Source organism: Tamandua tetradactyla, chromosome X (assembly GCF_023851605.1).
Source record: "Tamandua tetradactyla isolate mTamTet1 chromosome X, mTamTet1.pri, whole genome shotgun sequence".
NCBI classification, from domain to species: Eukaryota; Metazoa; Chordata; class Mammalia; order Pilosa; family Myrmecophagidae; genus Tamandua; species Tamandua tetradactyla.
The window spans coordinates 131,189,012-131,216,009 of record NC_135353.1 but is presented as its reverse complement, the minus strand read 5'-3'; the positions used below and the strand labels follow the sequence as shown (position 1 = coordinate 131,216,009).

General features: G+C 34.8%; 1 protein-coding gene across 5 annotated transcripts in view; it reads left to right on the top strand.

Annotated features, from left to right (window-relative positions):
- USP9X (ubiquitin specific peptidase 9 X-linked) overlaps positions 1–26,998 on the top strand; it is a 180,188-nt gene that overhangs the window by 76,006 nt on the left and 77,184 nt on the right. For 3 of the 5 annotated variants that reach the window (XM_077145755.1, XM_077145756.1, XM_077145758.1), the window contains 8 exons: positions 5,826–5,941; positions 6,159–6,410; positions 6,487–6,625; positions 8,432–8,584; positions 9,500–9,604; positions 10,620–10,826; positions 12,723–12,859; positions 14,728–14,876. In XM_077145755.1, the coding sequence (XP_077001870.1) occupies positions 5,826–5,941; positions 6,159–6,410; positions 6,487–6,625; positions 8,432–8,584; positions 9,500–9,604; positions 10,620–10,826; positions 12,723–12,859; positions 14,728–14,876 (1,258 nt within the window). The remainder of the gene's footprint in view (positions 1–5,825; positions 5,942–6,158; positions 6,411–6,486; positions 6,626–8,431; positions 8,585–9,499; positions 9,605–10,619; positions 10,827–12,722; positions 12,860–14,727; positions 14,877–26,998) is intronic. The other 2 variants (XM_077145759.1, XM_077145757.1) reach the window with 1 other exon arrangement.

Here is a 26,998-nt window from a genome sequence, read left to right as displayed (position 1 = left end):
TTTAATTAAAGAGTTTAATTAGGACAAGACATTAATACTTCTCATAAGACTCAGCTACACTGTATTTTTCAATTAGTGATTAATTGCTAAAAAAAAAAATCCCCAAAGACAAGAAACATTATGTTCCATGCTCTAGTGCACACATAAGATGACAGATGACATCCAGGAACACCAGAAAGTTGCTTTATGATGCATCACATGATATCTATTCAGAACCTTTGACTTGTTCATTAAGATGTCAATTAATTCAGGAATTCTCTATAATGGTAGTCAAGTAAAAAATAAGAAAATACTCTTTAAAATCACAACTATGCCATATCACAGGATAATTAAAAAAAATAATTACATTCTTTGGAATTACAGCTTACATAAATAAGTTTCTTAATAAAATACAGAACATTGTAAAATATATGTGATACATTTACAATAAGACCACTAACTGGACTCTTTAGTTAGGTATTTAGAAGGTATTTGTGTGAGGTAGCATTAACCATATACTCTTGAATTAGACAACTTCGATTTAAATCCAACAGCTTCTCTTACTACGTACACAAATATGAGTAAGTTTCTTGTTTCCTCATCTATAAAATGGGAATTATAGTGTCTACCTTATAGGGTGACTATAGAGACTAAATTAGTTAATATTTATAAAATGCTCAGAATAGTCCATTGCATATAGTAGTTGCTATATATGTGTGTGATAAAAGTAACTTAAAAATGCATCTTTGAAAAAATTATATTTTTGATCAATATCAGAAAACACTTTGAGTCTAACATTAAACAATCAGAAACTTGTGCTTGCTTCGGTGGCACATATACTAAACAATCAGAAACTAAAAATCAGGGCCACGGTGGCTCAGCAGGCAGAGTTCTCGCCTGCCATGCCGGAAACACGGATTTGTTTCCCGGTGTCTGCCCATGCACAATAAAATGAAATAAAATAAAAATAAAATAAATTTTTTTTTAAAAGCAGCACCCAAACTGTACTACTTTTAATAAATGTTAAATAATTAGCAATATATAGTTTTTAAAATTTTAGAATGTAGGGAGATGTTTTTAATGTTGAGTCTTATTAAATGAAAAAGCTGGGATAAATTTGAAGTCATACAAAGCTTAGTTCATCCTGTTAAAAGCTAAAATCATCAAAATGCATTGAACTTAGAGGTGTGAGATTTTTCAGCTCTCTCTCAGGGTTCATCATGTTGCTGCCACTAGATGGCTTCTTGTTGCTTCAGTAAACTGAATTACTTATCTAGATAATGGTGGTGTTCAGAGTGTCTGTGTCTGTGTTTTTCTTTATTTTATTTTACTTTCTTTTTTGCTCTATGGGTCACTAATAATGTCCAACTTAAGGAGACTAACAGAACAACTTAACATGAGATGGCAAAATATAAAGTTTTAGGATAGTTTTATATCTTTCTTTAAAACCTAGTTCTTTCTATTGAACTTAAAAATATGATTAACTGTAAGTCTGTGTAGCCCTTCAAAGTGTTTGTCGAGAGTACAATTTTTTATAAAGCCCACATTAGGATCGTGAATCAAGGAGAAACATTCCACAGAGTTAACTGTTTACTTCTTTCTGAAATCAGTGAAATTATATATTTTATTGTATTGCTAGCAGATCTTCTGTAAGCATTGAAAAAAAACTTGATTAAAAGTTACATTGGACAGAATTTCCAACCATGTCCCTAGTTGGATGTAGGCACCATGATATAAGGAAGAAACTGGGAATATGTAAATGCATGCATGTATAAATCTTTTATTTTGAAAGTATTTCAAATACTTTTAAAATTTTGAAATACTTTCAAAATAGAAGATTTATATATGTTTGCATTTAAGGACTTGAATAACTTAAAGGACAGTTAGAGAAATAATATAAACCCCATACTCCAACATAGGTCTGTGCCCCTCAGATAACTAGATGTATCAATTTTAACCTTTTGCCACCTTTGCTAAATCATTCTGTCTGTTTCACAGTCCATTTTGCTGAGCACGTGAGTGTAGGTTGTATGCATCATGTTCCTTGAACGCTTGATAGTGCCATGTATATTTCCTAAGAACAAAGATATTCTCTTAATGCAACCACATAAAGTGCAGTTATCAAAGTTAGAAAATTTAACATTGATACAGAGCTTACAGTCTATATTCCAATTTTTTCCATAGGTCCCAATAATGTCCCTTAGAACCTTTCTCCTCCCTTGCTAGATCCCATCCAGAATCATGCATCGCATTTAATTGTCATTGTCTCTTTAGTTGCTTTCATTCTTTTTTTTTAATTGTGGGCTCACACGCACAACATAAAATTTCCCATCTCAACCACTCCCAAGCATACCATTCATTCAGTGAGATTAACCACATTCATGATATTGTGGTATCCCCCCACCTTCCTTTACTAAAATTATCCCATTTCTCTAAACAAAAATTGTATTCCAATTACACATTAACTCCTAACCACGTGTATTCTATTTTCTGTCTCTGTAAGCTTACATATTCTTAGATATTTTCTTTGTAGTTACCACGGGGCTTAGATTTCACATCCTAAATCTATAACAGTCTCATTTGCTTTGATACCAACTTCAGTCATATACACAAACTATATTCCTATACCCTCCATCTCCTCACCTTGTAGTTCTTATGTTTATACATTGAGTCCAAAACCACTGATTTCTCATTACATTTTATATGTTTGCCTTTTAGATCCTGTGTAAAAAGTAAAAAATATAGTTACAAACTAAAAATACAGTAGTCCTAGCATTTATGTTTATCTCGTTTCCCATACTGGTGATCTTTGTTTTTTATTTCTTCATGTGGCTTCAATCTATTGTTTAGTGTCCTTTGCTTTCAATCTGCAGAACTCTCTTTCACATCTCATCTAGGACTGGTCTAGTGGTGATAAATTCCCTGTGCTTTTATTTTTCTGGGAATGTCTCAATCTTTCCCTCATTTTTTGAAAGACATTCTTGCCAAATATAGAAGTTTTGATTGGCAAATTTTTGCTTTCAGCAATTTAAATGTCTTCTCACTGTTTTCTTGCCTCTGGTTTCCAATGAGAAAGCGGCATTTAATTTAATTGAGTTCCCCTTGTATTAGCATATGTTGCTTCTCTTTTGTGGCTTTCAGAATTCTCTTAATCCTTTTTGCTCTTTAGTAGTTTAATTATAATATACTATGACATGGCTCTATTTGGATTTATCCTGTTTGGAGTTTGTTCAGCATCTTGGATGTTTGTATTCAAATCTTTCATTAAATGTGGGGGCTTTTCAGCCATTATTTCTTTGAGTAGTCTCTCTATCCCTTTTTTACTTCTTTTTCTGAACTCCCACGATGTGTATATTGGCATGCTTGATGGTGTCCTACAGGTTCTTCAGGCTCTGTTCACTTTTCTTCATTTTTCTTTCTGCTCAGAGTGAATGATTTAAATTGTCTTGTCTTCAAGTTCACTGATTTTTTCTCTGCCAGCTCCAATCTGCTGCTGAACTCCTGTAGCATATTTTAAATTTCTGTTGCTTTGTTCTTCAGCTCTGTTTGAGTCCTTTCATAATTTCCATCTTTCTTATAATGCTCTCTTTGTGTTCATATATCATTTTCCATATTTCCTATGGCTCTTTGCCTATTTTCCTTTAGTTCTTTCAGCGTATTTAGGACCATATTTTTAAAGTCTTTGCCTGGTATTTCCCAGATCTAGAGCTCTTCATTAGCCGTTTCTAAGACTTTAATCTTCTTTGCATGGGCTATCACGTCCTGTTTCTTTGTGTGTTTTATAGCTTTTGTTAAAACCTAGACATTTTGATATTTTAATGCATTGTCCCTGGAATTAAGACTCTTAATGTGCATGATTCTTAAGCTTACATCCAGCTAGTATTATGACAAAGCTTTCCTTGATTGCCAGGAACTAACAACAAAAAAAGAAGAAATACCATTCTCAGTCTTTGCAGATTTGACCGTGCAGGTGTCCTCCTTCAGGGTTTATTCATGCAATGGATTATATGAGAATAGCTCCAGGCCTAAGATTAGGGGCCTCGCTTATCCTCTCTCCCTGTGTCTTGTCTTGGACATGTATGCCTGGTCCTAGGAATTCCCCTGTTTACATGGTATAGAAATGTTTCCTCTTCCCTAGGAAACAGTTTCCTCAAGATCCATGATTTTCTGAGGTACGTACAGCTTCAAACCATCACACCCTGTTACTTCAGTCCTTTAGCAGTTTTCTGGAGCTTTGAGAAAGATATTTTTTCTGCTAGTTATTCCTTATTGTTCAAAGTTTCTGTGGTGTACAGAGCCCTAAAACATCTCACTCTGCCATTTTGAAGATGGTAGACCCAATATATATTTTTTTCTCTCTTATACCCCAAAGATAGTGGTCACAAAGTTCAATTTTTGAAGTTAGATGATCATGATAAACTTCCTGAACTGCGTTGTATTGTAAGTAACCTTATAGGCACTAAATTTGTAGCAAGTTTTTCTTTACCTTTGAAAAATTGAATTGCAGTGCTTAAAAGTCTGTTTTACTAGGAGTATTTTTGAGCCTTAATAACTAACTTCTCATTCTTTAGAGTTCTTGGTGAAGCTATCCTACTTTTCTCCTTCAAATCCCAACCTCCCCCTAATACCCCCACCCCTCACCCCCACCCCCACCCCCCAGAACATATTACGTGTGACGAAACTAAAGCTGTCAGGGATGTCCACAAAAGTATTAGTTACCTAACTATGGTATGAATCCTCCCCCTAAGTACCTCTCCTCAAGATGTTTGAAGGTGTTTAAATGAAGATTATTTAAACATTTAAGATGTGAAAATGTCATTAAGACAAGAGGTCTCCAGTGATAAAATGCTCACCTGCCATGAGGGAGACCTGGGTTCCATTCCCAGCCCATGCATACACACACACAAAGACAACAGGTCTCAGGTGAAGTTCACCCTATGCTATCTTTGGGGAGGAAAAAAAAGAACTAGAATCAATAGTGTAGGTAAAACTACATTAGAAGAATATGGCAGGGTGGGCCACGGTGGCTCGAGACCCGGGTTCATTTCCTAGTGCCTGGCCCATGTACCAAAAAACAACAAAGAAAAAGAATATGGCAAATTTTAGGATATGCACTTATTTTGAAATTTTCTATCATGGGTCTGTTCCATCCTGTTTTTCTCACAGTGGTTCTGAAATATGGCTTTTTTAGAAGGCATGATAGTAAAACTTGTCCTGGGTACCTTAATTCTTAGATATATTTGATTTTTATATTCACATAACCTTTCAGTCCATTTTAAGTTCTTAAATGGAGACAGTCTTTATAGTTACACAACTGTGACAAATGCGTGCCCTGTTGGATTGTATTTTTTAGTTACTGCTATCCGTTAGCGAAAAAATTAAAATACAACCCATAAATTGGCAAGTCACTCTCAGGCTTTAAGAGTAGTATATTTATAGGAAAGTCTAATTGTTTAAAACTTTATACCAACTAACCTTTTCTTTTTTTCTTCTTTGAATAGTGTTTTTTCCTGCTTAAAGAAATGTTTTTAATAGAAGATGCTTTCAGATAATTAGAAGTCATTTTTGTTGAGCATGGCTTCTAGTTTCTGTTTACCAGCTCTATTGGTCTGAACAAATAGAGCTGTGCCCCAGTGATCTAATATATGCATACTACTTCTGACTCACAGGTGGAATTGATATGAACAAAATACAATTTTTTGTGACCTTTTCAAAGATGATTTGACATAGTAATTTGTTTTATTGGATTCTTATTTTCTAGTATGTTTCAGTTGAAAAGTTACTTCAGATAGTACCTTTTTTCCCTAAAAGCAGGAAAGTAATTTTCTTCATTAACTGTGTTGCAGGGTTGGCTAGTGGATCTACTCAACAAATTCGGCACTTTAAATGGCTTCCAGATTTTGCATGATCGTTTCATTAATGGATCAGCATTAAATGTTCAAATAATTGCAGCTCTTATTAAGTAAGTTATATTTTAATATTTATGTTCAGTGCATTATAGAAATCGCTATTTTATTGCTTGATAATACATAGAATTTCTATTTTCAAGTATGGTTTCCTCCTATCTTAAACTGCTAACTTGGAATTTCTTTTAAGTAGTATGAGAAGTCTGAGAGTTCAGTCCTAGTTGATTTGAAGAAATTGAGTATTACAGAAATTTTATGTCTTCCTTATTTCAGACCATTTGGACAATGCTATGAATTTCTTACTCTTCATACAGTGAAAAAGTACTTTCTTCCGGTAATAGAAATGGTTCCACAGTTTTTAGAAAACTTAACTGATGAAGAACTGAAAAAAGAAGCAAAGAATGAAGCAAAAAATGATGCCCTTTCAATGATAATTAAGTCTTTGAAGAATTTAGCTTCAAGAGTTCCAGGACAAGAAGAAACTGTAAAAAATTTAGAAATATTTAGGTTAAAAATGATACTTAGGTAAGATACTTAACTTCTTGAAATAGTTTTTATCCCAATTTTTAGAATCACACTTAACACCAAATTTTTCTTGTAGATTATTGCAAATTTCTTCTTTCAATGGAAAGATGAATGCACTGAATGAAGTTAATAAGGTGATTTCTAGTGTATCATATTACACCCATCGACACGGTAACCCAGAGGAGGAAGAGTGGCTCACAGCTGAGCGAATGGCAGTAAGTCCTTTCATTCTCCTTTTATGAATAAGAATCTACTTAAGGCACAAATTAAAATCGCTCTGGTTAAAAAAAGTATTTAACTAAACCTTGAAATTTGAAGGTGTTTTGATTAATTTACAACTTTATCCTGGAAACTTTTTGTAACAATAACATTTATTAGTTATTTGTTAGTGATATAGGTAATTTAGCACAGGTTTGGTAAACGTATTGTTGAATGTTTTGAGGTAATTATTAGCTTTTGGGGTGTTGGTTGAAATGAAGTAATAAAGTTGATCCTGGGAATGGATGAGATAGTATCTGGAATCTAGTGAATAAAGTGACCTATTGTTCATTTGACCAATTCTAGTTGAAGTTTTTTTCTTTTTTGGGGGGAGGTGGTTGCATGGTCCAGGAATTGAACCCAGGTCTCCCACATGGAAGGCGAGCATTCAACCACTGAACCACCCGTGCAACTAGTTGAAGATTTTAAAACGAGGAATAAAATTAATGGGATAAGTTCTACATGGATTAATATTTTATGATGATTTTAAGAACTTCCGTTTTAAAGTACTTACATCATTTGACATTGAGAGTTTAGAAAATTTTATTTACCCTAGATATTTGTATATATTGTAGTTTTAAAATGAATAGGTGTGCTGTGTAAGTTATTCAGCCAATATGTTTTGAGTGGATACTGTGTACCAGTACTAGAGAGACATCTGTAGAACAACTGTCCCTGTCCACAAGGAGCTCTTAGTTTAATGGGGGATACAGTGATTAAAAATGATAAAAGGTATGTGGAGGATGCTTGGACGTTGGACCAGTGTTTGCAGGCCAGGTGGTAGATATTTGGTTTCATGAATGTAATTTGTCCATACATTGTGGCAAGTGGAGCACAGTGCTATTCATTGTGGTATGAGGACTGATGCTGATCCTTGAACTATTACCAGTCCTAGACAAGTACAGAGCATGACATGAAATGTTTAGAAGCTTTTGTATGAATTTGACATTGCCACAACATTTTGTATTTTATGAACATATCTGTCTGCAACAGATTAGAAATTTAATAATTGGTCCTTTACTAGCTGAGAAGTATAATTGTCTAGCATATTTTAGAGCTAACTACTTTTTATTTTCTTTAAGTTGCATACTGTGTGGATTATTGTCATTTTGTATCATGAGTTAGAACTTTTTTCTTTTCGTATAATCAATAACAGTCAAGCAAGGTAGCATAGTATTATAAAAATACAGATTTTAGAAGCATGCAGATCAAATTCAGATCCCAGTTCCAACACTTTCAGACATGTTTACTTTTCTGTAATAGAATAAAATACTCCTCATTAGGTTTGTTTCAGAGAATAAAGATCTAATAGTGTCTGGCACATGGTAAATAGTCAATAAATGAAAGTAAAAGATACGAAGGGTGCCTTTTCACCCACGATCAAAGCAATTCCGTGACAGATGACTAGTATAAAAAATACAAAAATCTTAAAATTGGTAATGTACCCATTCTGCCTAAGCCATGCTGGTTGCTGCACTTAAATAATCTTTTTCTGATTAAATTCCAGAGTCGAGTGTTTGTAATAATTTCAGTCTTTCGAGTTCATGGGAGCATTTCTGTATATGCAGAAATAAGTTCTATGAAGTTATTATAATGTTTTCATAAAATTTGCATTAAAATAACATAAGCATATTTACCTTAGTGATATTTTGTGAAAGTGTTTGACTTCCCATTAATGTTGTTTAAAAATACTTTATGTACTTCTTGAAAGTTGCTGCTTTTTAGTTTCTGCTTTGAAACAAGTTTTTTTTAATTATATTTAGGAATGGATACAACAGAACAATATCTTATCCATAGTCTTGCGAGATAGTCTTCATCAACCACAGTATGTAGAAAAGCTAGAGAAGATTCTTCGGTTTGTCATTAAAGAGAAAGCTCTGACCTTACAGGATCTTGATAACATCTGGGCAGCACAGGTAAGGAATTTAGGTTGGTGGCTATTTTATTTTTAAGAGAGAAAGAACTTTAAGAAATAATGGCAGTTGTGGAATGGGGTGCAGGCTTGTATTGTTTAACTTTTAGTAAGTTTAAGTGATTGCAATTTATAGAAATCCTGTCAATAATCTATTTGAAATAGGCAGTAACATTTTTAAAATAAAAATATTCCATCATCTACTCTATTTGGTAAAGACTGGCAATTTGTAGACAGTTTTAAATAAGAGGCAAATAGTAAACTAATAATAAAGGAATGCGTATTCACAAACTACAAGACATCTATAATTAGTTACCCAGTATGCTTAATAGAAAGAAAAAGCCTCCAATGTCAGAAGAGTTAAATCACTAGATTGTTTATAAAGACCTATAATAATTATTCCAAAGGATTGGTAACTGTTCAGAAGGATAAATATCCTTAGGTTTAAAGCTGGAAACCTATAATTCCTTTGATTATCTTAATGACAGGTTTCTACCTAGGGATCATTTGGGAAGTATTATTGAGTTCTAGATTACAACGCTTTATTTTTTTAGTCTGTAGAAACCAAGAAAAGACTCAATTTTGCCTTTGAGTGCTTTAGGTTCCAGTTTTGAAACAGTACCATTAGTGTGCCTTATTTTTCCCCTACTTGCTATAATAAAATTGGCATGTTAAATTCAATAAACTGTAATAAAGTTTCAGATGAATTCCTAAAAGACACATTAACCATTATATCAAGAAATTGATTAGCCAGGTTTCAGATGGCAATTCTAAGGCATTTAAAATTCTTAAGTTACACATTTAGATGAGGAAATGGGAATATTTTATTAGTTGTTGGCAGGCAAGTATACATTACTTGGTTGTTACTCAAATTCTAGTAGGCCATTATTGTTTTTGGTTTCATTTGTTTTCTCAACAGGCAGGCAAACATGAAGCCATTGTGAAGAATGTACATGATCTACTGGCAAAGCTGGCATGGGATTTTTCTCCTGAACAACTTGATCATCTTTTTGATTGTTTTAAGGTAATGGTTAACATGGTAAATTCTTATCATTTTGTCTTAAACGCAGTTAATTAACTTAAATCTGTGAATTGCTTCTAGCCAGTAAATACTGAAATAGAAATCTCATTAAGCAATCTCCTGTGAAGGAGTTGACCTTTTTTTTTTTCTTTTCCAGTGAGAACTTGATGTTTTTATAATGATAATATAATAGCCCTTATAAATAAAGAATCTCACACTTTTTCTCTCAGGTTAATAGTATAGATTTGTTTCCCCTGGCATCCTAGCAGTTCTTATTTTGTTGCAGTTCAGGTGAACCTGAAGGGAAGTTGATGGGTTACAATATGAAAAGTGAGAGGTGACAATGAGAGAGGATACAAAAGAAACACTAATATAGCTTGATGTTTCAGGGTCATTATGGCATAGGCAAAACATTACTTATTTATTTTTCTTGGCTAATAACATAGATTTCGGCCAGACTGTTTTTCTGTGCTTGTGTGTGGTTTTTGTTTTCAAATGTGTAATGCACGTTGCTGTTACCTGCTTTTTTTCCCGTTTGTTATGAAACTCTGCATCCTGTTGTCTCTGCTATCTTTAAATATAATTTTAAAGTCTCACAAGTAACAGACTGAATGTAAGGCAGTGTGGTTCTTAACCAGGAGCATTTTTTGCCTGCCATGATATTTGGGCCATATAGCTGACAGGGGCTTTGCTACTGGCAGCTAATCAGTAGAGGTCAGGATGTTGCTAAACAGCCTATAATGCACAGGACAGACCCCACAACAAAAAAATTTCTAGTCTTAAAATGTCAATAGTGCTGAGGTTGAGAAACACTGGTCTCTAAACTGTGATTAGAGGTTTTTCTTTTTTCTGTAATTTGTCTGCCCCGTGAGCACCATTAATTTATCTCTCAGATATCACTTGAATAATTCTGTGCTCAGCTATGCTGTTTCTCTAATTAATTGATTATAGTCAATCCAGTGACACTTTAAGCAGTGACAACCTAATACATGTTATCTTCATGTTATTTTTTTTCTAGGCCAGTTGGACAAATGCAAGTAAAAAGCAACGTGAAAAACTGCTTGAGCTGATACGTCGTCTTGCAGAAGATGATAAAGATGGTGTGATGGCTCACAAAGTGTTGAACCTTTTGTGGAATCTTGCCCACAGTGATGATGTGCCTGTAGACATCATGGACCTGGCTCTCAGTGCCCACATAAAAATTCTGGATTACAGTTGCTCCCAGGTAAGAGCTTGCTCCTTGGCTCACTTTTTCTGACCTTTCTTAACCACAGTCACCATGTCTTAGTTCTAGGATAGTTGCAGATTATTCCAACGTGGTTATTTTTTATGTCATCTTCAGGAATTGGCTTACTTTCCTCATTTAAGCCTACTTCCCTCTATACAGCAAGGTTTTAGGAAACTAAGAAAAATTAATAGCATTTCCTAAATAATAGAGTATTTAGTGTGTTCCCTGTGAGCAAGTCACAAATGTTTCCCTGTAGCCTGTGTATCTGTTAATGCATGATAAAAGGAACATTGCTGAACAAATAATATCTCACTTGTTAATAGAAGTATTTGCTACACAGATGAGCTAAGAAAATAAACTGAAGTAGGTATGTCTGATTCCAATGACACTCAGTATTTTATTATACTTAAACTTGTGACAGTTCATTAAATATTCAGCATATCAGGTAATAATAACCTTGACTTTAAATTATTTCCGTAAACTGAGTGGCTTTATGGGGAATTGTGAATCAAAGCAGTGCGTTTGCTATCAAGAGTTAATTAGTAGCTTCTCCTTTAATTAAGCCATTAGATTAATGTGCCTGAGAAAATGTTTTACACAGTAAAATTAATCCATAAATAATTATTGGTTTTGACTGAATGTAGTAGCATGTTGCCTTTTTCAGCTTTATCCTTTGTTGTTTGAGAAACAAATTTTTTAAAGTCACTCTTCAGTTTCTACCGTCTCCCCTAAATAAAACTGTTTTTAAGAGCATGATACATTTGTTAATGTATAAATATTTTAAAAGCCTTAAAAAATCTGTGTACTGTTTAAAAATAATGCACTATTAAACCCAGCAATTCTGTTTATGGGAACTGTCTTCTTAGAAGTGATTGAAAGAGAGCACAAAGAGATACACACTATAATATTCCTTAGTGTTTATAGACATGAATGCTTGGAAACCTCCAAAATAATTACCAGTAGTTTATACAGTATAGTATTAAGCAGTGATTTTAAAAGGCTACTGATACAGAAAATGTTGACTGTAAAACATGTAGCATATGAACCTACTTTTGTTACCAAAAATTAATTTCAAAAATTACCCTAAGTGTTGGGAGTTAAAAGAAAGAAACATAAAATTGCTGTTTCCTGCATACACACACACACACACACACACACACACACACACACACACACACACACACACACACACACACACACACACACACACACACACACACACAGCAGAACTAAAGTAAAATAAGTACACAAACCAGCACATCTGATTGTTTCGTTGACTTAAGAGCAAAAGTAAAGTATGAGACATGAAATACATTTGTAATTTAAGTTTACAACATTCTTAATTTGTAACTGCTTGTGCAAGTCTCTGTCCCAGTCTCCTTGTGTGTATGCGGATATGTTTTGATTTTGTTCATTTTTTTTTTTTAAAAAAACTTGCATAGTTGCCATACTGTTATTTTCTTGGTAAAATATAAATTTTCAGTGTTCATCACTGTGGTTAGAAAACAGGGTTATATGTTATTTCTAGTTTTTGTGATATGGCAGAATTTCTTTAAAATTTTGATAAAAATAATTGCCCACCCCCTGGCAAACTTAAAAAATCAACTTTCAGTGAATGTATGTAATACTTAGGATCTATACCTTCATATATTTATATCTGAATTTATATAATGCTGAGCTTTTGTAATGGTGCGTTACTTTTTTGGATTTTTGGTAGTAGTTGTGAAATAAAAATGTAAGTACATTTTTATAAAACTCTTTAAAATTATACCACAATCTTTGTGATGCTAATCTTATACAAAAAAAACTTGTTTTGTAATTCTCAAAATTAATTTGAAGATAGAATTCTCCCGAGCATTGATCTATATAAAACATTGAAATTGTTTGTTTAAGGACCGTGACACACAAAAGATCCAGTGGATAGATCGCTTTATAGAAGAACTTCGTACAAATGATAAATGGGTAATTCCTGCACTGAAACAAATTAGAGAAATTTGTAGTTTGTTTGGTGAAGCACCTCAGAACTTGAGGTAAGTTCTTAGTTAGCAAAGAAAAATAATTTCATTCTTTTAATTTATATATTGTATTGAAAGTAGCCTATGGTTGAGCAAAGCAGATTTTAATGAAAGAAAATTAGTGTGGGTGAGAAGAAACCAGGGGAAGGGTTAGTTTGTATCAAAAGAAAAATCTTGCATCATATCCACCTCTCTTATTTTATTGATGAGGAAGTAAGCCGCAGAGAAGTGATATATATCAGAATTTAAGACAATAATATTGCCTTCAGGTTCTAAGTTCAAAATCATCTCTTATTTCCAGCAAGTATACAAGACAGTTTTATGGCACACATTATGTCTATTAATTTCCCTTCTCCTTTCATTTTATCCTTGTTGCCTTATTTACCTCTTTGCTCACTGTCCATTCTTTATCCCACGTCATGGTATTTCTTATAGACCTTCTTGTTTCTTAAATTGGTTTACTCTGAAATATTTTTTAACATTTGATTAACTTTGAATTGTTATACTATGAGATAGTTTACCAAGTAAAATAAATTTTTCCCTTGTTTTTCGTTAATTTTTAAAGTTAATATCAAAGATAAAGCTGCACTGACTTTTAAATAATGGAAGATGATATCATTAAAATGTTTCTAATGATTTATTTTAGCTAAATTTCTGTTAAATAGCTGTCTTTATTTTTTATTATTATTATTATTTTTTACATCGGCAGGCACCGGGAAACGAACCTGGGTCTCTGGCATGGCAGGCGAGAAATCTGCCTGCTGAGCTACCATGGCCTGCCCAATAGTTGTCTTTAAATATACTATTTTAGATACCAAATTTTGGTTACTAGAGTAATTTGTCCTTTTATTTTCTGGTATTAGAATTGGAATTTATAACATGAAAATGAAAAATAGTGTGAAGAGAGCTAGATGTAGTGGAAAGAATATTCACAATGGAATCAGTATCCAGGGTGGGAACCTTGTGTCTTTATAATCTTGGAAAGGTTCTCTGATCTTTTAGAATTTTTTCTTCTTTTGTGTAATATTGGATCGTTGCCAAAATCCTTTACATTTCTAGATTACTATGAATTATGCCTAAAAACAGAAGTGAAAAATGCTCTCTCTCTGAGTTTCTGTTTTTATTTTAACAATTGAACTTTTTTTTCATTTTTTCCAAGGCTGGAAATAACTTGAAATTGGAAAGTTATAGAATTAAATATTGTAGAAAATTTAGACCTATATCTTATTAGCAAAAATTTGAGAAACATATTTCAAGTATGTTTGGCCCACTGTATATCTGCCCTTTTTTTCTTTCTCAAATGAGTCTGTTAAAAGGCACCAGTGGTGGCTTCATCTTCACTAGAATAGTAATGGTTGAGAAAGTTGATTGGCTTCAAAAAAGATGGCAAAATAGGTTGGAAAGGAACCAAAATGTCTTTCTGGTGACATCCATGGGGCAAAGTTGGCTAGAAACCAAGTATCCCAGAATGTACCCTAAATGGCTAATAAGTAAAATTTTATTTGAACCATTTTCTTTGATTAAATTCACTGCAGTTACATCTTAATCTTTGTGATGTGACTCTTAGGAGGAGTACTTCTATTTAGTAATTCTTGAAATAATCATAAACATACAACTATAGTAGAAATCATTCATTGATGTTGACTCCTTGAGGTGAAGTTGGGGATGGGATGAAGTTGGAGAACATTGATGCATGGTTTTCATGTGAAATAAGAATGTTGGAATACATGGAATACATTGCTTGATAGTGTCATTAAAGGAAGCACACAAAAATGTAATTCTGTTATGATTTCAAACCATTTTAAGTTTAATTAGTACTAAGAATCTAGATTGTGTAAACTCTTGATTGCAGCAGAGTTTAATTGCCTAATTATATTGTTAAGTTCTTCTCGTTTCAGTCAAACTCAGCGAAGTCCCCATGTATTTTATCGCCATGATTTAATCAATCAACTTCAGCACAATCATGCCCTAGTTACTTTGGTAGCAGAAAACCTTGCGACTTATATGGAAAGCATGAGACTGTATGCTAGAGGTATGTATTATAAGCTAAAATTAACTGTGGAAAATAGCAGCAATTTCTATTCCCGATTTTTTTAAAAGAGTTAATTACCTTAGAAATAAGAACTTATTCCTTTTCAAAGATGGAAGATTAAGTGGTTTTATACATTGTGTTCATTTATGGGCTTATGATCCATTTTTACTCCCAAATTTTATACAATCTAAACTTCAGGCCAGCATTTCAAGGCTCTTGACTTAAGTACTTACCTTCCCCACTCTCTTGTTAAACTGATTTCTTTTTCTTCCCTGCCTTGGGAGCTCTGCCTGCCTGTACTACAATTGGTTGTTACCTTATTAGGTATGTACTTGACTCATTTTCAACCTTTGTTTCCTTACTATCACCACCTTTAGCTTTTCAAGAAAACTTTACTCAAAACTCGTCTCCAAGAAATCCTTTGTTACTAATTTTGTCTGTCTGTTTTTGCATATATTGTGGTTCTTTTATAATCCTAAGTCCATGTTTCATAAGTGCTGCAGGCTTTATGAATTAAAAATTCACAAGAATAGAGGCAGGAGACCTCAAGATGTTTTAATTAGTTCCCAGAGTATGAAATTGTTTAAACCTGTTGAGGTCAAGTTTCCTGTTTTTAACAGGTTTTGAGTGCCTGCCTTATATGTCAATGCTCTTTGCCCTCTGACATTATATCAGTCAGTCTCTGTGTGTTAGAGCACAGATGTGTTCTTATCATATTCCTCCTTTGTCTTATGCCAAATTCATAGGCAAAAAGAAAAAAAAATGAGCTACCTGATAGTTTCAAGTTTGTTCCCAGCATATAGATAAGAAAACTAGTGAAAATGCCACAGATTTAACATGTTGTAATAGGATCTACAGAAGCCAATGGTGTATCTTTAAAAATGAAGATATTTGCAATATTCTTGACTTTGTTGAATAATACCCCAGGGCACTTATAAATCCCCCCAATTTTTGCTTTACCCTTACTGTATATGCATTCCCATGTAAGATTAAACTGCTGAAAATTAAGCCACTCTTCACATAACCCTAATGATTTTGTTGATTCTGTTCTTTCATTTATCTAGTCTGGGCCAACTGAGTTTTTCCAGGCACTAGATTGTCAGGGCTAGAGGAGCCATCTAAGCATCATGCTGCTAGTGGGCACCAAACAGTGATGTTTTATCATTTCAGTCCTAGGTTCCTTTTAAACAGCATGATAGAACAAGCAAGGCAGTAAGCATGCAACTATGTGATCTATGTTCTATACCAAATGCAATCCAAAAATCCATGAGAGAAACAAGATAAGCATGCAGTACACCAAGCTTTTAAACATCTGGGTTCAGTTTAACGTAACTCACATTCTTTGTTATGGTCTCATCTCTTGGTGGTACAAAGTCCTCCCATTTGCCAGCACACACCTTCCCCCAATGCAGAGCCATATAAATCATTTGTGTTTCAGTGCTCATTTTTATTTACTTCGTTTGCAAGTGGTGTTTCATTTAATCTCATTGGCAGAGGCGGGAAACGCTACTGCTAGGGCAGTAGGTTCACGTGCAGTTCAGCCTCACTAGGGCCTTTCTTTAGTCAGATTTTTCTTGAGTTATTTTGTTATCTAAATTTCGTAGTCACAAGGATGACTGCATTCTTCAGTTTCCCCTCCTTATATAGCCTGTGTCTCTACAAAGTAAGAGATTTCAGTCTGTTTAGTCAAATAGCCTAGGTATGGAATCTGACATTTACTAGCTGTATGACCGTGGGCAAGTTATTTATGCCAGAACAATGTCTGGCACACGGTATTAAGCACTTGGATTTTTGCTGCCATTAATATGTCCATTGATTTCATACCTTCTGTTTCTCCTAAACTTGATACAGTGTACATTAGTCTTCTGATTAATATTGATTGGTCTACAGATACTTAAATATAGGTGAAAAATAATTTTTCCTGTTTTTTTTTTTCCCCACGGGGAGGCTCCAGCAATCAAACCTGGGTCTCTGGCTTGGCAGGCTAGAATTCTGCCACTGAGCCACTATTGCACTGCCCAAAAAGTAATTTTTAAAGCTAGTAAAATTCTCCTGCTAAAATAAACTTTTCACTACTCTAAATCACTTCTCTGATAACATCCACCACCAATATTTCTGAATTTGTAATTCTAAAGCAAATTATAGTCTTTACCTCTGTGTAATAAAAATGTTGACCAGATCCCATTAAAGTAGGAAACATGCAGCAGGATAACAGTCTTCCACAGTCCATGGATACTCTCAATTTCTGATAGCCATTTTACCAGTATTATTGTTCTGCCTGTATTCTATCTCCAGTAACCTCTTCAGCTTTGGAAAAAAAACATTTCCTCAGTAGTATGGTCAGCTGTTTCTCCCTCCTGCTTTAAAGTTATTTAGGTGAAGGAATAAGTTTATTAAATTCTCTCCAACTTTTACTCATGGTACTCATATATACTGGTACTTCCAAATTATTCTTAAAATGTTTATTTTTATGTGTATACAACAAAGTATAAACCACATTCTAGTTTTCACTCTCAAGCTTTAGCTCATTGGAAGGGTAGTCATTATACTGACTGGAAACTTAACTCAACGTTTCATTTGTCTTTTTTTGGTTGGGGAGGGGGGTCTCTGGATAAATTTAGAGGACTTGTCTTCATTGTAAATCACGTTATCACATTCTGTTTTCCAAGAATTGCCACTTTCCATTACCTTTTCTCAATCTCTTAAATCCAGGGCTAGGAACATTTTCCACAAAAAAGATTTTTTGATGAGTGTCATTCAGCAGCAGTCCTTTATTAGGGTACATATTCTGGGCTAGACTTGTTCAGTAGTTAACTGAGACATTACCATATATTAACCATGAAATAGTGGGTTCTTTATGATTAAAAAAAATTAAGAAAATATTACCCATTTTATTGCAGTTTATTGCTCTTTGGAGAAATGGTTGTTTGCAGGCCTGGATCAGGTAAAAAGTACAAGATGAACCTTAAACATCTTATTGCAGAAAGTAAGGAAGTGCTCATGAATCATGCTATGTCAAAAGGACATCGGAGTTGGCTCTTAATGACCAAATCTGGGTGAATTAGGGTGTCAAAATACATAATGATAGTATTAAACCCATTGAATAAAATATGAATCGTTCTAATCTATACCGATATAAATGAGATTATTAACTAATGTTGAACATACAATGGATAAAAAACAGGAGATCAGGCATTTATTTACCTTCTGAAATGACAACGTAAGGTACTTGGAGGACCCTCTCCCCTGCAAATAGCTGTTTAACTGAAAAAAAAGTATAAAAAACAATGATTTAAGGTCTGTGAAAATTGTCCTAATGAGATATAGCAAATGGAGAAGCATGTATTCAGAAAAATCTACTGAATCTCAGAAAGAGCAGTGAGAGTCTGTAGCATTTGAGCCACAACCTGCTCCCTTCTCTCTACCCCCAGCTCTGTCATGTGGACATTCTCTGAACAGGTATGACCAGGAAGACAGATTCTCTCTTGCCACAGCTGCCAGTCTAGGATTTTATCCCAGGAAGGGTAGGCTACTAGTGTTTCTGATCTTCTTCAGTCCTGTGTTGCAGAAGCTCTATTCCATGTGATTACAGCTGAGAGGACTTAGATTCCCTGACAGCAATCAACTGCTACTCATAGGGCAGAAGCTATGCTGGAGGCATGGTAGGCCAAGATACTGCAGCCCCAGTTACCCCTGTGCCAGCTCATTCATAAGAGTAGAGGGTCCTTGCCAGGAGGGGCAATCTGAAAAAATCAGAGGCATCCATTCCCCTGCCAGTGTCTGCTTATAGAACCAGGAGTATCACTCCAGAAGGAGCAGGCTGCTGTCTCCTTCCTCACCTCCTGTGCAGTGGTGCAGAGATTCTGCCCAGAGGGAGAGACAAGCTGGGAGAATTAAGATCTCTGCAGTTTTTATTTGGACCAGAACATGACATAGTTGAGGGTGTTATCAAGGACAGTGGAGATCTTGGTAAAAAGCAATTAAGAGGGTGCTGACAAGTGGGCGGGCCACGGTGGCTCAGCAGGTAAGAATGCTCGCCTGCCATGCCAGAGGACCCAGGTTCAATTTCTGGTGCCTGCCCATGTAAAAAAATAAATATATAAAAAGAGGGTGCTGACAAGTGAAACAGCAGAGCAACCAGAAGTTAGAATGAGATCCCATATAAAGAGACAGCTAAGAAGAACCCTCCTGAGATCACAGTCAACTTGGGGGATCAGGAAAGCTGTGTGCGTGCTTTAGTTTGTACTCATTTGGAAGCAGCCAAGACAGGATGTGGGGCAAGTTGAAAACATTTCCCAAGCCTCACACATATCCATCAACAAAATACAGAAAAATCATCAACACAAGGAACTTAAACACAATGTCAGACCAAACAGTTGTTGAAGAATCAGCTACCCTGTCCAAAGGGCAGCTCCTAGGAAGTCAGGCCTAAACATAAAGTTGCATGTATACCTGGCAGTCTAGAAGACTGCATCTTCTCAGGAATGATTGCGGAGAGAACAACCAAGCTACTAGCCATTGGCTAAAGATGGGGCAAAATCATAAATTCCTTGAACTATATGACAGCCTCCAAACCACAAATGTATTCAATGGCAAAAGGTAAAAATCTTTATTTGCCCAGGGAGCTTAGACATAGTCTTTCACCAGTAAGGGATTATGTTGACCCGGGGGTGACTGACCTCTAGGTAAGGGCGCTAAAAGATAAAAATTTGTGGGTAAGGTGGGGGAGTATATAATATATTCTTTGTCCACACTGCAATTAAGTTTGAAATATAGAAGGTAATGGGGAAATTCACAAATATGTGGAAATTGAAGATACTCTTAAATTAGCCAAAGGGTCAAAGAAGTGACAAGTGAAATTAGAAAATATTTTGAGATGGATGTAAAAACAAACATTACCAGAACTATGGGGTACCATTAAATCAGTGCTCAGAGAGAAATTTGTAGTTCTACATGCCTACATTAAAGAAGATTGCACATCAGCCTAAATCCAGTCTTTCTCCCTAGGAAAGTGAAAGATCAAGCTAAACCAAAAGCAGGCAAAAGGAAGAAAATGATTAAAGACAAAAAAATTTAGAACAGAACTAAATGAAATAGAGAAAAACAAAATCTTTGAAACCCAAAGTTCTTTGAAAAGATAACAAAATGGCCTAACCTTTAGCTAGGCTGATCAAGAAAAAAAAAAAAGATTCAAATTCTGAAAATAAAAAATTAAAAGATGTCACTACTGACCTTAAGGCAATTAAAAAAGGTGAGGGAGGTAGGATGCTATGAAAATCTGTGCATCAACAAATCAGAAATTTTGATGAAATGGACAAATTCCTAAGAAAACACAAATTTGTCAAAACTGGTAAAAGAAGAAATTCAGAATCTGAATAGATCTATAATGTAAAGAAATTGAATTCCTAATTTAAAAGCTTCCCAAAAAGAAAAGCTGGGTCCCAGATAGCTTTACTGATAAATTCTAGCAAATGTTTAAAGAATTAATAATATTCTCTCACAAACTCTTTTGAAAAGTAATAAAAGAGTAGGGAACACTTCCCTCACATTTTATGAGGCTAGTATCACAAGAAAAGAACTACAGACCCCTTGTGAATATGGGCACAAAAAATTATTACCGAAAGAATAGCAAACTGAATCCGGCAACATAGAAAATATTATAAACTATGACCGAATAGAATTCATCCCAGGAATGCAAGGTTGTTTTAACTTTTAGAAATCAAGTGTTATAGTATACCGTGTTAATAAATGACAGAGTGCACATAATTTCAATAGATGCAGAAAAGGCATCTGATAAAATCTAGTACTCTAATTGTGATAAAATCGCCCAATAAATTCAAACTAGGAGGGCATTTCTTCACCTTGATAAAGAGCATTGTGATGGTTTGAAGCTGTAGGTACCCCAGAAAAACATTCTTTAATCCAATCCTTTGGATGTGAACCCATTTTAAGTAGGATCTTTTTGGGTTAAGATGTGTCCTACCTCATTCAGGATGGGTCTTAATCCTTACTGGTGTCCATTATAAACCAAATTACTAGAGAAAGAGATGGCTACAAAAGGAAGAAGCTGAGAGAAGAGAATGAAGAGACTGGCAAATGCTGCCATGTGGCAGAGGAGCCAAGGATCACCAGCAGTCAGTCTTCAGGAAAAAAGTATTGATGCCTTGATTTGGACATTATTGATACTTAGTGTCAGTGTGGTACCTTTGGTAACAACTGATGGAAGAACATTAAGATATGGTCCATAGTTTGCATTAGACACAAGAAAAAGCAATAAAAAGCATCCACATTGGAAAGGAAGAAATAAAACTATTTGCAGACAACATGATCTTATATTTACTAAGTCCCAGAAGCTCTACAACAAAGGTACTAGAGGTAATAAACGAGTTCACAAAGTGGCAGGATACAAGATCCACATGCAAAAATCAGTAGTGTTTCTACATGTTATCAGTGAGCTATCTGAGGAAGAAATGAAGAAAAAAAGATTCCATTTACGGTAGCAACTAAGAAATAAATCTCTTAAGAATAAACTTAACTTCAGGTGCATTTTTTTTTCCCATACACTACCCTATTACTAACACTGTGCAGTTGAAATACATTTTTCCTAATGCATGAAAGAACGTTTTCATATTTCTGCTATTAATCACCTTTATCATCCACAACAGGGTTCACTGTTACACAGTCCCTTGTTTCATGACCCTCAACTTCCCCTTTCAACCACAATTATAATCTCCATTCAGCACTGTTATCTACACCCATAGTAATGTGCTGCCATCACCTCTGTCCATTTCCAAACATGTACAATCTTGCCTGATTGCGCTAGTGAGAACTTCTGACATCATATTGAATAATAACATTGGTGACAGGGCACCCTTTCCTTATTCCCAATCTTAAAGGAAAACTTTCGGTCTGTTTCCATTAAGTATGATGTTACTGTGGGTTTTTCATTATAGGCTCTTTATGATGTTGAGGAAGTTTCTTTCTGTTCTTAACTTTCAAAGTGTTTTTACTTAGGAAAGGATGCTGGATTTCGTCAAAATACCTTTTTTTGTTGATTAAGAGGATCATGTTATTTTTCCCTTTCAGTTTGTTAATGTGGTGTATTAAATTGATTGATTTTCTTGTGTTGAAATACCCTTGTGTACCTGGCATAAAACCCGCTTGATCATGGTGTATAAATCTTTTATACTGTTGGATTTGATTTGCAAGCATTTTGTTGAGGATTTTTGTATCTGTATTCATTGGAGAAATGGGTCTGTAATTTCCCTTTCATGTAATGTCTTTATCAAGCTTTGGGAATAAGGTGATGTTTGCTTTTATAGAGTGAGTTAGGTAGCATTTTCTCCTCTTCAATTTTTTGGTAGAGTTTGAGCAGTATTGATATTAATTCTTATTGGAATAATTGGTAGAATTCACCTGTGAAGTCCTCTGGTCCTGGGCTTTTGTTTTTGGGGAGATTTTTGATGAGTGATTCAATCTTTTTACTTCAGTTTGTTAGTTTGTTGAGGTCTTCTGTTCCTCCTGGAGATATTGTAGGTTGTGCATGTGTTTCTAAGAAATTGTCCGTTTCATCTAACTTGTCTAATTTGTTGCCATGCAGTTGTTCATAGTATCCCATTAGGATCTTATTTATTTATTTATTTATTTTTAGGATTTTATTTATTTTTATGAGGTTAGTGGTAATGACCCCTCTCATTTTTTTTATCTGATTTCCATCTTCTCTCGCTTTTTCTTTGTCAATCTATCTAAGGATTTGCTAATTTTATTAATCTATTCAAAGAAACTACTTTTGGTTTTATTCTCAGTTTCCTTTATTTCTGCTTTAATCTTTTGTTTCTTTCCTTCTGCTCACTTTGGGATTAGTTTACTGTTCTTTGTCTAGTTCCTCCAGGTGTTCAATTAGGTCTTCAGTTTTAGCTCTTCCTTTTTAATGTAGGCATTTAGGGCTATAAATTCCCTTCTCATTACTGCTTTCATTGCATCCCACAAGTTTTGATATATATTCTATTTTTCATTTGTCTCAAGGTAGTGATTTATCTTGAAATTTCTTCTTTGACCCACCGATTAAGAATATATTGTTTGAGCTCCATGTATTTGTGAATTTTCCTGTTCTCTACCTGATACTGATTTCCAGCTTCATTCCATCATAATCAGAGAAAGTGCTTTGATAATTTCAATGTTTTAAAAAATTTATGTGACCCAGAATTTGATCTGTCCTTGAGAATGAGACATTTGCACTTGAGGAGTATGTATCCTGCAGGGTGTACAATGTTCTGTATATGTCTGTTGGGTCTAGTTCATTTCTCGTATTGTTTAGGTTCTCTGTTTTCTTTCTGATCCTCTATTTAGACGTTCTGTCTTTTGATGAGTGGTATATTGAAGTCTCCAACTATAACTGTGACATCTATTACTCCTCTCAGTTTTGCCAGTGTTTGCCTCATATACTCTGGGTCACCTTGGTTAGGTGCACAGATATTTATCATTGTTATTTCTTATTGGTGAATTGCCCTTTTTATTAAAATACAATGTCCTTCTTTGTCTCTTGTAGCATTTTTGTGTTTAAAGGCTATTTTGGCTCATACTATATAGCTACCCCAGCTCTTTTTTGGTTATTACTAGTATGGGATATTTTTTTCCAGCCTTTCATTTTCAACTTATTTGAATCTTTGGGTCTAAAATGTATCTCTTATAAACACCATATAGATGAGTTATAGTTTTATTCATTCTGCCATTTTGTGTCTTTTGATTGAGGGTTTAAATCCATTAACATTCAGTGTTATAACTGTTAAAGGCAATACTTCAACCATTTTCTCTTATGGCTTTTTTTTTCTCATATCTTACTTCTTTCTCTGTTTTTATGCTTTTTGTTACCTCATTGATAATCTTCATTTCTATACTCTCCTCCAAACTGCTCTCCTATCTTTTCCTTTTACACTATGGTACTACCTTTAGTATTTCTTATAGGGCAGGTCTCTTATTAACAAACTCTCAACTTCTGTTTATCAAATATTTAAAATGCTCCCTCATTTTTCAGGGGCAATTTTGTTGGATAGAGAAATCTTGGCTGGCAGTTTTTCTCTTGTATCTTAAATATATCGCACCACTGCCTTCTTGCCTCCACGTTTTCTAATGAGGAAAGAGCACATAGTCATCTTACAGGGCATCCATTATATGTAGTGAATCACTTTTCTCCTGCTGCATTCAGAGTTCTCTCTTTATCTTTGGCATTTGACAGTCTGGTATTTTCTTTGAGTGGGTCTGTTCAGATTTATTCTATCTGGAGCACATTGTACTACTTGTATATGCATCTTTAGGTCTTTTATAAGAGTTGGGGAAGTTTTGGCTGTTATTTCCTCAGATACTCTTTCTGCCCCTTTTCCATTCTTTTTTCTTTCTGTGACACCCATTATGCATATGTTTGTACGCTTCATGTTGTCATTCATTTCCTGGAGACCCTCCTCAAATTCTTCCCTTCTTTTCCCCATCTGTTCTTCTGTCTGTCTGAATTCATTCAGATGCTCTGTCTTCTTCCTTGGAGCTCTTTTCTTCTGCCTCTTCAAATCTCCGTTGTATACCTCAAGTGTATTTTTCACTTTATCTATTGTGTCTTTAATTCCCATAAGACCTGTTTTTTGCATGCTTTCAAATTCTTCTTTATGCTCACCTGTTAACTTCTTAATATCATTTATGTGTTTAACCAGCTCCTTGAATTGATTTTAGGAGATTTGTTTGAACATTTCTAATTAGTTGTTCCAAATTATGTATCTCTGCCAAATTTTTAGTTGGTTCCTTTGGCTGGAACCAAAGGAATATTTTCCTGTTTCTTAGTATGGCTTGTAATTTTTTTGCTGATCCTGGGCCTCTCTGATAATCATATTCTGAAAGTTGGCATCTCTGTCATCTGGGATTTTTGTTGATTAGATTTATGTTAAGGCTCTTCTTTGACTGTTGGTTCGTTTGTATTTCCCATCCAAAACAGGGCCAGGTATTCACACAGGGTCACAGAGCAGATCTAAAAGGCCCTGGGGAGAGAGGGTCAGGAAAGATTCGAAAAAGCCTTACATTTTCTTTATCCTGACCTGAGTAGCAGATGGCGCAATTTGGCACCCTATTATCCTCAACCCTATGAAGGCAGGCTGTTTTTAGCCCATGGCCAGTTCCTCCTCTGACCCGGTTGAAACAATGGTGCAGCACTTTACCTGGATGGGCTAAAACAGCAAATCCAGTGGTCTAAATTCACCAGCCAATAGCTGGATCAGTTCTAGGCTGTGTCCCCTGCTCTACTTAGAGTGGAGGTTTCCTGTGCCCATCTTAGTCCACAGGAGTCCACCAGGCAAGGATTGGACCCACCCGCTGCTGCTTGTTGAGTGTGAGAGATGGGCACCAGGTGTCACAGATGGAGTTAGTTTCTGACGTAGTCTCGGTCTCTTTGTCCAGCACTTTCCTCTATGCTGCATAGAGCTGCCCTCATCACTAGAGCCCTAGAACAGTTGATTTGAACAATTTTTTGCCTGTCTGATCACTGTTTGGAGGATAGGGTTGGGCCCTGCAGCACCCCCCTGTTCCTTCTTTTTCCCAGAAGTCTCTCCTGTGTTTTCTTCTAGGACGTTTATGATTCTGTCTCTTTTATTTTGAATGTGTGTTTTGTTGTTGTTGAATAAAGTGTTCTATATATATGTATTGATCTTCTGATTAGAATTTCTGTCCAGTGTTGAAGTCTCCTCCTCTTGGTGTAGAGCTGTCAATTTCTCCATTCAAATCTGTCAATATTTGGTTCATACATTTTGGGGCTCTGCTGTAAGGTGCATATGTATTTATAATTATGTCTTGTTGAATTTTAACCTCTTTATCTGTATAAAATTACCATCTTTGTCCCTTGTAATTGTTTTTGGCTTAATACTTTATTTGATATTAGTATAGCTACCCCAGCTCTCTTTTGGTTACTAACTTGCATGGTATATTTTTTTTTGTATCCTTTCGCTTTCAGCTTACTTATATCATTGATTTTAAGGTAAGTCTCTTGTAGATAGTGTGTAGTTGGGTCATGATTTTTATCCATTCTGCCGGTCTCTCTTTTGACTGGAAAGTTTAATTAATTTACATTTAAGTCACTACTGATAATGCAGGACATTCTTCTGTCTTTTGCTTTTTAGCCTCTGTCTTATACCTTTTTTGTCCCTCAGTTCTTCCTCATTGTCTTCTGTTATATTTTTAAAATTTTTTCCCGCTGTACCACATTGAATTCCTTCTCATATCTATCTGGATATATTACCATCTGAAACTGTTGGAACTGTATTCCAGTAGCCTTATTCTTAAAGATGATTGTGTACTATACAGCTTTTACAGTCTGACTGTGTGATTATGAAAACCTTGTGTCTGGTGCTCCTTTTTTCATCCAGGGTATGGACAGATGAGTAAACATATAAGGATAAAAAATAAATAAATAATACGGGAGAGATAAGGGGTTAAAAAAAAAAAAAGTGGGCGGGCCACGGTGGCTCAGCAGGCAAGAATGCTTGCCTGTCATGCCAGAGGACCCGGGTTCGATTCCTGGTGCCTGCCCATGTAAAAAAAAAAAAAAAAAAAAAAAAATCAGGTAGATTGAAATACTAATGCTCAGTGAGAGGGAGGGATAAGGCAAATGGGATATATATACTTTTTTCTGTTTTCTTTCTATTTTTCTGAAGTAATGCAGATGCTCAAAAAATGATCATGGTGATGAATACACAACTATCTGATGATATTGGGAGCCATTGATTATATACTATGGATGGATGTGTGGAGATTTCATATTAAAAAAAAATTTTCCTGCTGTACCACATTGAATTCCTTCTCATATTCGTAACTTTTTAAATTGTATAATATAAGATATATGCAAAGTAAAAAAAGAAAAAGATCATTTTCAGAGCACTCTTCAAGAAGTAGTTACAGGACAGATCCCAGAGTTTGTCATGGGCTACCATACCATCGTCTTAGATGTTTCCTTGTAGCTGCTCTAGAGCATTGGAAGCCAGGAGGAATAAATATTTTCTTTATCATCACAATCGACTTTTTTTTCTGTGAAAAATAACATATACAAAACAGCAATATATTTCAAAGCACATCTCCACATTAGTTGTAGA